This window comes from Primulina eburnea, chromosome 4 (genome assembly GCF_022965805.1).
Source record: "Primulina eburnea isolate SZY01 chromosome 4, ASM2296580v1, whole genome shotgun sequence".
NCBI lineage: Eukaryota > Viridiplantae > Streptophyta > Magnoliopsida > Lamiales > Gesneriaceae > Primulina > Primulina eburnea.
The window spans coordinates 37678175-37693167 of NC_133104.1; the positions used below are offsets into that span (position 1 = coordinate 37678175).

General features: G+C 37.0%; 2 protein-coding genes across 3 annotated transcripts; one reads left to right on the forward strand and one right to left on the reverse strand.

Moving 5' to 3' along the window:
• The first annotated feature begins 139 nt into the window (after positions 1-139).
• On the forward strand, positions 140-8300 carry LOC140831096 (uncharacterized). 2 transcript variants are annotated; one of them, XM_073194870.1, is made up of 14 exons: positions 140-452; positions 680-761; positions 1605-1842; positions 2110-2151; positions 2423-2494; positions 2642-2777; positions 2965-3122; positions 4676-4760; positions 5254-5441; positions 5666-5827; positions 5906-6055; positions 6216-6476; positions 6659-6931; positions 8021-8300. In XM_073194870.1, exons 1-14 carry the CDS (start codon positions 398-400, stop codon positions 8264-8266), a joined length of 2148 nt encoding a protein of 715 aa, XP_073050971.1. In that variant the 5' UTR covers positions 140-397; the 3' UTR covers positions 8267-8300. The 2 variants fall into 2 exon arrangements, with proteins under 2 accessions (XP_073050971.1, XP_073050972.1); XM_073194871.1 differs by lacking the exons at positions 140-452; positions 680-761 and adding an exon at positions 1452-1513.
• A 5046-nt stretch (positions 8301-13346) lies between these two features.
• On the reverse strand, positions 13347-14192 carry LOC140830271 (uncharacterized). The gene has a single exon (XM_073193553.1). It carries the CDS (start codon positions 14190-14192, stop codon positions 13347-13349), a length of 846 nt encoding a protein of 281 aa, XP_073049654.1.
• Positions 14193-14993: the final 801 nt, after the last annotated feature.

The window sequence follows — 14993 nt, forward strand, 5'->3', positions numbered from 1 at the left end:
TGGTGACAAATGCAAATTTTTATTTATTTATATGTATATATATATATATATATATATATATATATATTATATTTAAAATTAGAAATTGAATTTGGATCTGAGTAGAAACTCTAGATTCGGGACAGGGCCTATCCATAACCTTATAACCCCACCCTTACTCTACGTGTCAACTAATAGAGCAGCCCACGCGTACGTATTCGAAATTCTGTGCAATTCGAGATCAAACTGGGCAGCTGCACTCGCCGCCGCTCTCTCTATTAAGCACGCGCAAACGGATGGCAGCAGAGCTTTCCGCTTCCGCATTTTAACGAACTGCCTGTGATCTAATTGTTATTTGGATTCAAAACAAAATTTTATAAAACATAGAGGAAAATTCATACATGCAGCATCTGTGTAGATGAGGAGCCTTGCTGCGTGCCTCAGACGGAATCGTCTTCCGCTTCACCGCGCGAGTAATTCCTTTCTTTGCTTTTTTGGGACCGCTTATTATTTGTTGCTGTATCTGGTGTTATATGCAATTTATAGTTGATTTGGTGGTTCCTTGTGGAATTAATTGAATGAGGTTGAGAAAGGTTTTCCTTGCTTTACGCTTTCTAGATTTGTGAATGCGTGATCTGGTATGTTGTGCTCTTCTATGGTGAGTACACGTTGATGCTCATGTTTGCTGGGGCTTTTGCAGTTCTTCGGAATGGGAATCCTTATGAGACTATCCGATGGAAGGGGATGCTTTTAAGAGGGCCAAAACATCTTGTCGCAAGAGGGTATGTTGAAAATATTGTAAGACGCTTTTGGCACCCATAGTTCCGCACAGTCATGGAAATAAGCATTGTTTGAGCTTTGATTACAGTCGAAGACAATATTGTGTGGTATCCAAGTCTATTGTGTTTCTGGGATACCTGTGTTACCAGAATTATATGACACTGGAATTATATATTTATTGTTCGACGGCATGTTGCAATATGTGTTAATTGTCCCACATCGGTTGGATAAATAACCTTTGAGTGGTATATATGGGAATGGACAATCTTCCCCTCTTGAGCTAGCTTTTGGGGTTGAGTTAGGTCCAAGTTCCAAATTTAACATGGTATCAGAGCCCGGGTTTCACCGTTATGTATTGGATTGTCTATAATTAGGCCACTCGTTTTGCCCATAATTGGGTCATTTGTAAACTCCACGCTCCAGATGTTCATTCCTGGACGTGAGAGGGGTGTGTTAATTGTCCCACATCGGTTGGATAAATAACCTTTGAATGGTATATATGGGATTGGACAATCCTGCTCCCTTGAGCTAGCTTTTGGGGTTGAGTTAGGTCCAAGTTCCAATCTTAACAATATGTTTGTGGCTTTGTTGTTTGGAGCTATACATCACCCATGATTTCTGTTGTGATGAATGAGAAATTTGATCAAATACCACAATTGATGTCATTGTTACCTGAGTTTTGAATGTGATGTGTGGGGATCTTCATTATGCAGGTGCATCCTTTTAGATGTGGCAAATATTCGGTTACTCTGGAGTACCCTTAATTAAATTGATCCATATACTCTTGAAACAACTTTGATCTTACTCTTTAGTTTCTCATATTTTCTGTACTGGATTTGATGCAGTTTTTCCAGTGGCTATTCCAGTGTGCACGGTGAAAGGCCATCCGCAGAGTATGCAAAGTTGAGGAAAGAGTTGCTTGAAACAAAATTTGGACTTGCACTTGGTTTGAAAAGTGTTTCCATGTTTTACCGATTCGGCCCATTCTTGGCTTTGTATAGAGCTGCGATAATTTCATTCCATGTGTTGAAGCTAACCATCTGGCGCTTATTTGTCCAAGATATGAAAAAACGTTCGGTCAAGGTTGGTTTCTACTTTTTACTTGCGCAATAAGAAGTGAAAATACTTCATTTCCCAAAACAGCTTGTAAAACATATTGGGTTAATCCTCTGTGCTGAAACTTTGTGAATGTGGTTTGAGAAAGCATTTGTATTATTGCTTAGATTTTGAACACAGAAGTTGGTAATTTATGATAAATATTAAATTTTATACATCTGCCACTGCATTGATTGCTGCATTTAAATGTCATTTTCTATCTGACTAATAAATTCCCAAACTTGTCATTTTCAGTTCCGGGAAACTCTAATTCGCTTGGGGCCCTTTTATGTTAAGGCAAGTTATATTTTATGATCTTATCCTATTGTTTCTATGCTGTTGTATCATTTTTCTCTTTCGAGAAGAGCTGCATTTTTTGGTTTTGCAATATGGTATTTGCTTCTTGAGCATGTTACTGAGCTGCTGACTACCTTACGCGATATAGATAACAGATGCAAATTAGACATTCTGGAGCAAAATTTCATAGTCAAAGTTGTCTATGATAAAATTTAATGGCAAGTTTGATGTGGATGAATTGTTTCATCCGATGTGCCATTCGATTTTGCAGCTTGGACAGGCTTTGAGCACAAGACCAGATATTTTACCAACAGTATATTGCCTGGAACTTGCTAAATTACAGGTATGCCCGTGTTTCCAATTTTATTCCGTAAGATTGGTCGAGTACTGGAACGGGCTACAGAAATTTTCTGGTTCACTTTCATGAAACCTGGCCCATGAAGTTTTCTATTGCTTCCTATGTGTCAACTGAAGCCAGCGCTAATATCAGGACCAAATACCTCCATTTCCAACGGATGTTGCCATTAAATCCATCGAGTCACAGTTGGGGATGCCAATATCGCAGATATTTGCTGACATCAGTGAGGAGCCTATTGCGGCAGCATCCTTAGGACAAGTCTACAAAGGTTAGAGAATTGAGATCTGAATCAGATTTTCGATTATGCACCCCGTTCCATTTTACATTGGTCTGGTTTTCTTTCAGGGCCTTTTTCCCATTTTCAGATTGGGAAGAATAAGAAGCCCTTATTGGTCTATTGAGAATGACTGTATCTAATTTAACTAAATTTGTGTTTTCCGTTTCAAGTTTTGCAGCTCACCTGCATTCTGGAGAGCTAGTAGCTGTCAAAGTTCAGCGGCCGGGTATGTCACATTTATTGACCCTTGATGCCCTATTATTTCGTATGATTGGAGGTCAACTGAGGAGATTTGCTAAAGCTCGCAGAGATCTGTTAGTAGCAGTGAATGAAATGGTGAGCCTCTTGATCGTGTAACTTTTGATAGCCTTAGGACGTCAGACGTAATTTTATCATGGCCATCACATTTTCTTCAAGAAAATTTTTATACACTCTAGCTCGCATTGAACATCTGCGATTCACATGCACGAGGTATTTGTGTTGTAAATAAGCCAGAAGTAAATTCTGCTGATTGCCTGATGAGTTTCTTTCAGTTCTTGATGATACCTGAACTCTGAGGTACAGTTTGGTACATAGGATAGGATAAGTAAGGGATATTTAGTATAAGGATAAATCTAGGATAAATATAATGATAAGATAATATGATGAATGTTTGGTATAATTTTAACAAGAGTGATTAAATTTATATATTGAATTGTAATGACAAAATTAACCCTATCACAAAAACTTATATTTTATTGTTATCAAGATCTTGTAATTACATATCTCAATGTTATCTTTCAGTTCTTGATGATACCTGAACTCTGAGGTACAGTTTGGTACATAGGATAGGATAAGTAAGGGATATTTAGTATAAGGATAAATCTAGGATAAATATAATGATAAGATAATATGTTGAATGCTTGGTATAATTTTAACAAGAGTGATTAAATTTATATATTGAATTGTAATGACAAAATTAACCCTATCACAAAAACTTATATTTTATTGTTATCAAGATCTTGTAATTACATATCTCAATGTTATATATATATACACACACACATATATATACATGTGTGTGTGTGTCTACTATATATATATATATTTGTGTGTGTGTGTATATGTATGTATTTAATAAATATTTAACATTAACTTAAATGCATTTAAATTGGGGGTAATTAAGTCATTTGTAATATATTTTATCATTACATTAAAATTATCACATCTCTTACAAAAGATGTTTTATCCTTCTCAAAATTTATTTATCATGGACTTTTTAAAAAGGTACTAAACATGGGATAAGGAAGATTATTTATCAATCTCACTCTTATCTCATGTACCAAACAATGCCTGAGATGATTAGTTGCCTGCTTTGTATGCTTTACATCATTTCTTGATATTTTCTTGGTCGGCTGATACTTTTAGGGGCATAAAACCTTTATGCTAACCAGAAAGGTAAAATTTGGTTGACAGAGTTGAGCAAAATCAGCAATACTTTACACACTGAAATAATAGTTAAAGTTACCAAATAAATATGACATGCTTAAAGAGAAGATTGTGCTATAAAGGTGAAGCGCGGTTGATGTTGTGTAATATTTGTTCTTATGGGTGTGGTGTGTATAGCAGGATTCAGCTCATTAAGAAGTATTGATGAATAGTATTGGAATATAAATCATTCCTTTCTCTGCCAATTCTTGAATAATAATTCAGTGACGTGTGTTATATTTCTTTGGAGATTAATAAATGTTTATGAGTTCGCTATTTAGATGGATGGAACAGATTAAACTTTAAGATGATGATATTAACGATGAAAATTCTATCAACTTCATTATGTCATATAGCACCAACTTCGAGTTGGATTGTCTATTTATGTGCCTCAATTTCTTTGATTTTGCTTGATTGGATAGGTGAGACACATGTTTGAGGAAATTGACTACATCTTGGAGGGTCAGAATGCTGAGCGCTTCGCTGATCTCTATGCTTTTTACCGCCGTACGTTCTTCTGAAGCTTAGACAATTACATCCTTTTCTTATCTTGTCTAACAGAATGCATGCAGAAATTCTATTAGATGCTTCGTATTCCTCAGCATGTTATAAGATGTTACATCTCTTTCTGAATGCTGGTGATCCGTTTTCCTGTAGTGAAAGTAGATTAGTAATCTCATTCTGAGGGTAAATAACTTTAGAATGCTAGCATGAGTTTGTATATGAACTTAACACTCTATTGGCTTTTGTACCATGTATTAAAGCTATTTTTGGATTTGCGGAACTTACTATGTAAAAGCATTTGACAAAATATTTCCTTGTATCTCCCTATTATTTATGATAATCAATTTTTTTTTCCAGTTTTGGTGGTAAAAAATTTAGCTAGGAATGGAACTTCCCCTCTCAAAACTTCAGTATTTCTCTTCTAAGTCAATCTCATGTTGTATAGTATGCATTCATCACCATAACCTTCAACTTAAATGATATTGTCACTCACCAGGTAATGATAAAACTAATTCAAAAGATAACACAGCATATCAGAAAGCAAGTGGTATAAAAGTGCCCAAAATATATTGGAATTTAACCCGCAAAGCTGTGCTCACCATGGAATGGATTGATGGGATAAAGCTTACAGATGAAAATCGTCTGAGAGAGGCCTGTCTAAATCGAAAGCAACTAATACATGAGGTAAAGTTGCCAAGGTCCTGACGAGCTCTCTGCATTCTTGTACTTGTTATTTCGGTTTATGTTTTTCATTAGCTTTTAGTCGCCTGGTTCTTTTACTATTTTAAAGGTAAGGTGTTTGATATCGCATGATTTTATATTTTATATCTCCAGTTTCATCTGGTGTCAGTTACTTCTGCCAGTTGGTGTATGTAAATTAATTTCTAATCCTTGACTACAACGTTTAGGGTTTGTATTGCTCTTTGATGCAATTGCTTGAGGTGGGATTTTTTCATGCTGATCCTCATCCTGGAAATCTTGTAGCCACTGCGGATGGGTCCCTTGCTTATTTTGATTTTGGGATGATGGGTGATATTCCCCGCCACTATCGCGTGGGACTCATTAGAGTGGTAAGAACAATTGTTGTCCTCTTTCTTATGGAAATATAATCTTATGTTTGACTTATTTGGAATGAGTGTTTGTGTCAGCTTGTGCACTTTGTCAATCGTGACTCTTTGGGGTTGGCAAATGATTTTTTGTCTCTAGGATTTTTACCGGAAGGGGTTGATATATATTCTGTCTCAGATGCTTTGCAAGCATCTTTTGGTGATGGAACGAGACTATCCCAAGATTTTCGGGTTAGTAAGTCTAAATTGCTTGAAGGATGTTAATAGTGTTATTAGAAACTAATATGCAGAGCTGTCGATCATTTTTTTCGTTTTTTTGCTCATTAGTTCATAATGCCTCTGAATATAATCCTACATACATTTGTTGAAGTTTAATCTTCCTTGGACTCAGGGAATAATGAATCAGCTGTACAATATTATGTATGAATTCAATTTCTCTCTTCCTCCGGACTATGCCCTTGTGATAAGAGCCCTGGGATCTCTTGAAGGAACTGCAAAAATCTTGGATCCTGATTTTAAAGTTGTGGAGAGTGCATATCCATTCGTTATTGGTAGGTTGTTGGTTGACCCAAGTCCAGACATGAGAAAAATCTTGGGTCAGCTCCTCATCCGTAATGATGGCTCAGTGAGATGGAATCGGCTAGAAAAATTGGTGATTTCTCTATTTTATGATGTGATTTCACACTTCTCTTGTCAGCATACTGTAACTATTTACTTTGCATTTCTTGGTCCAATCTTAATGAGCTCCATGTTGAGGTTTTTAATATTTATCTCTATTGAATTGAAGCATTTCCTTTTGTTGACAATATTTATTTGTCTGTTCACATTTTTTAGATAGTAGCAATATCCGAGCAAGCTTCTCAAGTCAATGAGACATCGAAACCCCAAGAAATCTCTTCAAGTTCATTAGGATGGAATTCATTTGATATTCGTGCAGTAGTATCTGCGACTGAGGATCTTTTCCAATTTATTTTGTCCAAAAAAGGCTCAAGGGTACGGGTTTTTCTGATTAGGGATATCCTCAAGGCAGCTGATACATTTCTCGAGGATGACGTAGTTTCTCGCTTTTCCAACAAAAAATTTCAAGTTGAAAAATCAGAATCAGAGGTTTGTCTCTGTATTTAGAGATCTTTTACATAAATCATATTTATGAAGCTGTTTTATGTTCAAGGTTCTATATATTCTTTAAATTCTATTCTTAGATTTTTTTTCCTGAAGAATGGTTAGGTGATCAAGTTGCAGTATAGATTAGAATATATTTTTGGAATGGACTAATGTGTTTGATTTTGTTTTTGGAGTTACTGGGAAAATCTTTTGGAGACATGGATGGAAATGTTTAGTGGGAGAAGAAGTTTCGTGTTTATTATTTTTTGAGAGGGTTTTTTATATCGTAGACGCAACGTAGTGTCAGAATTTCTTTGATAATGACGTCATGCCATGATATAAAATAATTTTAAACTTCAAAAATTCCTTTTTCCAACTTCTGAGAATGATGTAATAACATGATATTTTCAAGAGGTGAGAATTGAATAATAGTGAATAATGATTATGTTGGAAGATGTGAAGAGGGGAAATATGTTTTCAGGGAAGAGAATGAGAATCAATAGTAATATTTTTGTTTCTATTTGGCTGTTGGAAATTATTTGTGAAACGACCAAGAAAAGGGTGAATCTCCCCCCTTTGTTACCTCATTTAGCTGTTGTAATGGGAGAGTATCTTTGGAACTTGCATCAAATTATCATTTATTTCTATTTTGGGAGTGGAAAATTGTGAAAACAAAACCAAACAGGTTGTAAATCATCTGGCTTATGTTAGCTCCATAAGCTGTTTATTGCCTTTTTCTTGGGACTGCATCATGCCAACCTACCGTGTAGCTGCGGAGGATATTGACCAGCCCACTTCATTTTCTATCCATGTAAAGAATGGACCATGTCCTTCACAAAATATGTCATACACAAAAGACATCATCACTGAACGGTACCTAGAGTTGAATTTTGATGTTTAGATTCCTTGGTGAGTTATTTGGCTATCTGCATTGTCATTGGAGACAAGAAGCCTGATTCACATATGGGTCTGTCTTGCTGCATAAACATGTTGAATTCCTGGTTACTTTTAGGGCCACAATGTCTGTTTCTATTTAAAGTTCTAAACCAGGAAATGTCTCTCAAGCATGCCCCGTTCTCTTTCCATTCACAGGATTACAAAACGCTACTGAGAGTGGTTGCTGGGTTTCAATCTCTAAGAAATGCAGTGAAGTTGGCTCCGGATGCGTGGACAGCTATGGTCATACGTCTTGCGTTGAAACCGGAGTTTCAAAGATTTGCATTTGATGTAGTGTCAGCATTATCATCACATTCTTGCCACAAATTGCCTGAAACATTATGGATTTGTATGTCCAGAATTATTCACGAGTCAGTGAAGGATGGTCATCCAAATTTATGACATAATAAAGCTTTTTATCTCCTTTTGCATTATTCTTTTTTTTTTTTCAGTAAATAAGTTAATTTACTTAATCAAAGCCAATAGAAATACAGCATACCCAGACCAAAAAATATAAAAGTCGATACAAGATAGCAAATCTGTTAACATCTAGAATTGGAACGAACAACTATCAATATCTGGTGCAGTCCCCTCGGAGGACATGGCATTTCTGGCTGTCCAAATGCGAAAACTGTCGGGGAGAAAGTCAACCCTCGAGCCTTAGTAATCCCTGAGGTACCGCAGAATGATTTGTGAATCATTCGAGAGCGCTTTGAAGAGTCGTCATAGCATATCTTATCTTCATTTTCCTGACTCGCATCCATAATTCCTTGCTGAAGTAGCTAGCAATCAAAGAATAGATGATCAAGACTGTCCATACCTGTATGACCGAGGCAGCAACTTTTATCCAGCACGAAAGACAATCTATCATGGCAGCACTACTAACTGCGTTCAGAGGTGTATATTAGGGGTGGACATAAAACCCGAAAAACAGGAAAAACCGACCGAACCGAATAATTCGGTATAAATGATTCGTTTTTATCGATTTTTCGGTCGGTTATGGTTTTAAAATTTATGAAATTCGGTTTTTTCGGTTCGGTTTTTTGTTTTAATCTCTCAAAAAACCGAATAACCGAACCGGCCATATTATTGTTAAGTATAGAGTTTTTATGTATAATGGGTCATATTAATTTTATGAATAAGACTTTTATGTATAATGGGTCTATTAAGATTTAGGAACTTAGTTTCATTAACCCTCAATTTTCAATTCGATCGTTTTCTCTTCTTTCTCACCATTCACCTTTCAACGTTTTCTTTTCTTTTATGTATATATTTCTTGAATTTTTTCGTAAGATGATTGATGTTTCATTCGAGATGGTTGACACCTTATTATCATCCCTATTACTGAATATTCCGTTGGATTCATGTGTTTCCCGTGTTTACATGGTTAATTAGTTATATATTGTTATTATATTCGTATGACATTTTTGTACGCAACACAGTTTACACACACAATATATATATATATATATATATAAGATTAAGTCCCACAAATTAATTATTTGAAAATTACTTTGATTTAGGTTTTAAAAGCACAAAGTGACGTATAATTTTATTTTTTAACAAATTTTAGCTAACCGTACATAACTGGCAGTATAAACTGAACCATATTACAAAAAAAAACCGAACCGAACCGTAATAAAATGGTTTGATTTTGGACTAGAGATATTCAAAACCGAAAAACCGAACCATTGTAGAGTAAAACCGGACCAAACCGACTGTTGCCTACCCCTAGTGTATACAGTGGAAATGCAAGAGTTGCTAAGATTAGAGTTGCAGCAATTGCTGCAACCATTTACCACATCTGGGACATGAGGAACCTGAAATTATTCGATGATGAATGTGTGGCGGCAGAAGCCATTTTGAGGAAAATTCAAATCTTGTCTTTCAGACTCTATTTCTAAACGGGAAATGGCATTGTGCGGTAATGTGACGAAGGGGTTGTGGTAATGTGACGAAGGGGTGATATGTTTGGCATTTGTTTTTTTTTTTAGCTGGAATCCCAGGGAATGCCCCGTGTATTTGTGTATCCTCCTTTGTGGAAATTGTTTTGCTATGACGTTGACTCTATTATTTTAAGATTTTTGATGCCAGAGTGGTACTTCGAGCAGCAACATTTAGCCTACTGTTAGCAATGGTCTCTGCACAAGAACGATGCGGCACCCACACTTGGTGCCAATCGCATGTATCGTATATCAGATGGACAAATAGCAATATAGTATATGTGGCGGCGGCTGACTTTACGGGCCATAGCGCGAGCTTTACTGTTAGCTATTATGCTAGAAGCTCCATTGATGTGAGCAAATCTGTATATCGTATTATTTGATAGAACTGTCTGGTACAACCTATTTATACAATGAGAATATGAAAGAAGCGTGTTTCCAACTATCACGTTTTTATTCATATCTAATACTCCCCCTTAAGATGAGGAATGAATATTAATAATTCCCATCTTAAAGAGCAAAAAACGAAACTGAACATGTATGATAGGCTTAGTAAATAGGTCTGCGAGTTGTAACTTCGAGGAAACATGCCAAATCTTGATTATTCCAGCTTGAACCTTCTCACGAACTAAGTGGCAATCAATCTCTATATGCTTAGTTTGTTCATGGAATACCGGGTTAGATGCAATGTGCACTGCTGCCTTATTATCACAGAATAGAGCAGCTGTTTCACGGAGTTGTACATGCAAATCTTTAAGAAGTGAAGACAGCCACATAATTTCACAAGTAGCATCGGCCATAGCCCTTTCAGCTTTCGCAGAATACTTAGATATTGTTTGTTGTTTCTTCGATTTTCAAGAAATCAGTGATTCCCCAAGCAGAATGCAAAAACCAGTTACTGGCCTTCGTGTGTCGGGACATGAAGCCCAATCTGAATCTGAAAAACAACTCAGCTTTAGATCAGATGATGACCCATAAAATAGTCCTTGGCCCACAGTACCTTTGATGTACTTAAGTACTGGATGTGCAGCCTGCATATGAGCAACTCTTGGCTTGGACACATACTGACTTAAGAGTAAGATAAATCCGGGCGTGTGATGGTGAGATATAGAAGTCTACCTATCACCCTTCGATACTCAGATGGATCAGCGAGTAATTCACTATCATCTTGATTAAGTTTTGATCCTAAGTCCATGGGAGTTGTCCGCGGCTTACACCCAAGTAATCCCGCATCATTGATTATTTGGAGAGCATAGTGTCGTTGGCATATTGAGATACCTCGAGATGACCTTGCAACTTCAATTCCAAGGAAATATCTCAATTCCCCCAAGTCTTTCAACTTAAATTGCTTATGTAAGAGACCCTTCAAACTGGCAGCTTCATTGTGGTTATTGGTAGCAATGACAATGTCATCAACATACACTAATAAAGCCAGAAACACTCTGTCATTAGCTCTAATAAACAAGGAACTGTCCGCAGTAGATTGAAAAAAACCCATCTTGACCAATGTAGAAGAGAGAACTTTGCAAACCATTGCCTCGAAGCTTGCTTAAGTCCATACAACGATTTATGCAACTTACACGCTGCATTAGGTGGTAAAGACTTCCCCTGGCGTTGATAACCAGGAGGCAACGCCATATATACCTCTTCATCGAGGTCACCATACAAAAAAACGTTATTAACATCTAGTTTCATAAGGGACCATCCTTGGGCAGCTGCAAGGGCAAGGAGAGTTTTGACAGAAGATAGCTTGGCAACAGAGGAGAATGTTTCAAAGTAATCAATACCCTCTTGTTGAGTGTATCCCTTGGCAACCAACCGAGCTTTATATCTCTCTAATGAACCATCAGCCCGAAACTTTGCTTTATACACCCATTTACACCCAACAACGCGTTTATCAGGAGGTAATGGAACAATAGACCAAGTTCCATTGCTCTCTAAGGCTCGAAGTTCTTCATCCATGGCATTTTTCCATTCAAGTTGAACAACAGCTTGGGCAAAGTTTTGGGGCTCAACAATTGAAGAAACATTATTGACAATTATCTGATATGAAGGGGATAACCTACTGGAATTAATAACTGAAGATAGGGGGTGAGCAGTAGAGGAAAGAAGGTCAGAGGATTTAATGGCATAACATTGATAATCACGCAAATGAGTTGGTTGCACAGGAATGCGACGAGAACGAACGGCCTGGGGATGATTGAAAGGGATGTCTAAAGGAGAAGAGGAGTCAATATGAGTGGGCAAAACAGTGTCGGAAAACACGTCAAGATCAGCTGGATGTGAAGAATTTTCTTTGAAGGGAAAAAAGTTTTCATGAAAAATGACGTCTCGGGAAATGTAGATTTCATTGGTGTCCAAGTTAAGTAGTTTGTAGGCTTTGTAGCCTAGAGGATATCCAAGGAACACAGATTTGATTGCTCTTGGTGAAAATTTGGTTCGACCATGTAAAAGACTGGAGCCAAAACAAAGGCAACCAAACACTTTCATGTGTTGATAAGAAGGCTGTTTATGGTACAGCAATTCAAAAGGAGTTCTATGGGACAACAAGGTGGAAGGAGTTCTATTGATTAAGTAAACAACTGTCACTATGCAGTCACTCCAATATACTAGAGGAATACTTGATTGGAAGGCTAAGGCTCGAGCAACATTAAGTATATGTTGATGTTTTCTTTTGACAACAGAATTTTGTTGTGGCCTCTCAACACAAGAATGAAAAGCAAGAATGCCTTTGCACTTAAAAAAATCAGAAAAGTTCAATTCAGGGGCATTATCAGCACGAACTGATTTGATAGACTGTCCAAATTGTGTAAAGATCATATTGCAGAATTCTGGAAAAATTGTTAGCACATCAGACTTAGCCTTTAACATGTATACCCAAGTGAAACGAGAATGATCATCCACAATCGTCAAAAAATACTTATACCCTTCAACACTTATCGGATGAAAAGGACCCCAAACATCAATGTGAAGTAAATGAAAAGAACTTTCTGAAAGAGAATCGTTGGAAGTAAAAGGTAACCTTTTTTGTTTAGAAAGATGACAAATTGAACAGTGATCCAAAGTATCATTTACAGGGTGGAAGTGTAACTCATTGCCTATAACAGATAGTCTAGTGAATGAAGGGTGTCCCACACAATAATGACAAAGTTCAGACTTATTAGCAGAAACAGTACAAATACTTGGAAGTTCAAGGACATAGAGATCTCCAATTCTTCTACCCGTCCCAATCATCGTGGCCTGTCACGGACTCCTGGATATGACAAAGATTTGAAGAAAAAGTGACTGAATATGACATTTTCTGGGTAAGTGCACTAATGGAAAGCAGGTTGAAACGAAATTGAGGGACAAACAGCACATCACTCAAGATCAAACTCTGTGACAAAAATATGCTTCCAATATATGTGACAGGAACAGTAGAACCATCAGGTAAAGTGACGGTGGACTCAAATCGTCGGTGTGAGTGAAACAAGGATAAAGAGCAACAGATATAATGTGTGGCCCCTATGTCAAGCACCCAACTAGAATTTGAAATGATATTAGAACTTAAGAGATAATGAGTATATACCATGGAAGCATGAAACAGAGGGTTCATGTTGTTGAGAAACCTGAGAAGATCTAGGACCATGTTGAAGCTGAGAACTTAAGAGAGCAATGAGTTGCTTGACCTGTTCTGAGCTAAATGATGATTCAGCAGTAGAAGAACTCGCATGCGCCATAGCAATGCCTTCTTTATGTGGTTGCTGTTGTGGCTTATACTTTGGATGTAAAGGAGGATAACCATGCAACTTAAAACATTTATCAGCAGTATGCTCAGGCCACTGACAGTGGGAGCAAAATTTATCTACTTTACCACCTGCAGGCTTGTCATTTTTCACATATTTAGAAACCTTAACAGCAGCCACGTTAGGATATAAGACATTCAAATCTGGTGACAACTTGGAAATGTCATGATGAATTGAGCGTTGCCGCTCCTCTTGGATGACAATCAAAAAAATCTTAGATATTGGTGGAGTAGGATCCATCATCAATATTTGAGCTCGAATCTGAGCATAGGACTCATTTAGACCCATCAGAAACTGCATTACACATTCCTGATTTTGGTAACTCACCCATTCCTTCATCGATCCGCAGTGACAAACGGAGATTGGTTGAAAATCCTTCAATTCATACCATAGTGTTTTCAATCGAGTATAATAAGCACTCACTTCCATTGATCCTTGATGTAAACCACTTAGCAGCTTCTTAATTTGAAAAAATTGTGGCGCATTGCTTTGATGAAAACGATCTCTAAGATCGATCCAAATCTCATAGGCCGTAGGAATAGACATCAAGCTATCACCTATTTCCTTTACAACAGAATTTAAAATCCAGGATATTACCATGCTATTACACCGTATCCATGCGCCATACAGCAAATGTTCTGGAGGCGACCACAGAATGGTGCGATCGATAATCCTAATTTGTTCTTTGCGGTAAGTGCCATAGTCATGGCTCTGCTCCAGGTGTTGTAATTTGCACCGGTAAGTGGATGCGAGACTAAATTCAGACCAGGATTATCTCCATTTGAAAGATAAAAGGGGCTACTCGAATCTTTAAAACTGATTCGACTGCTGGAGGCATGCGAAACCGATTTTGGATCTTGATTTTCCAGAGGTGGAGTTGGATTTCGACTCGCCATGGAAAACAGAGAAATCACAAAAAAAATCAGAGAAATCACGCAAATCGCATGGAAAGCTTACAGCTATGATACCATGTTAGCTATTATGCTAGAAGCTCCATTGATGTGAGCAAATCTGTATATCGTATTATTTGATAGAAGTGTCTGGTACAACCTATTTATACAATGAGAATATGAAAGAAGCGTGTTTCCAACTATCACATTTTTATTCATATCTAATATTTACGGTTGTGCACATGTTATCTCGGTCATTTGGTATGTGCTTGTCATTTTGATGATTGAGATACAAATCGTTTGATATAATGTTAGTAACCGGAAATATTCCTCGAGTAGTTGTAAATGTTGATCCGGAGTATGCCCTGAGTACTTGAAATAGACTGTGTGTTGGGCAATGTAGCTGTTTGATAGATTCAGAGGGTAAGCTATATGCTTTCTCTTGGGTTATCCCAGTATATTTGTATCGAATTTTATTTACCCCTTAATGAAATATATTTTCATTAAAAAA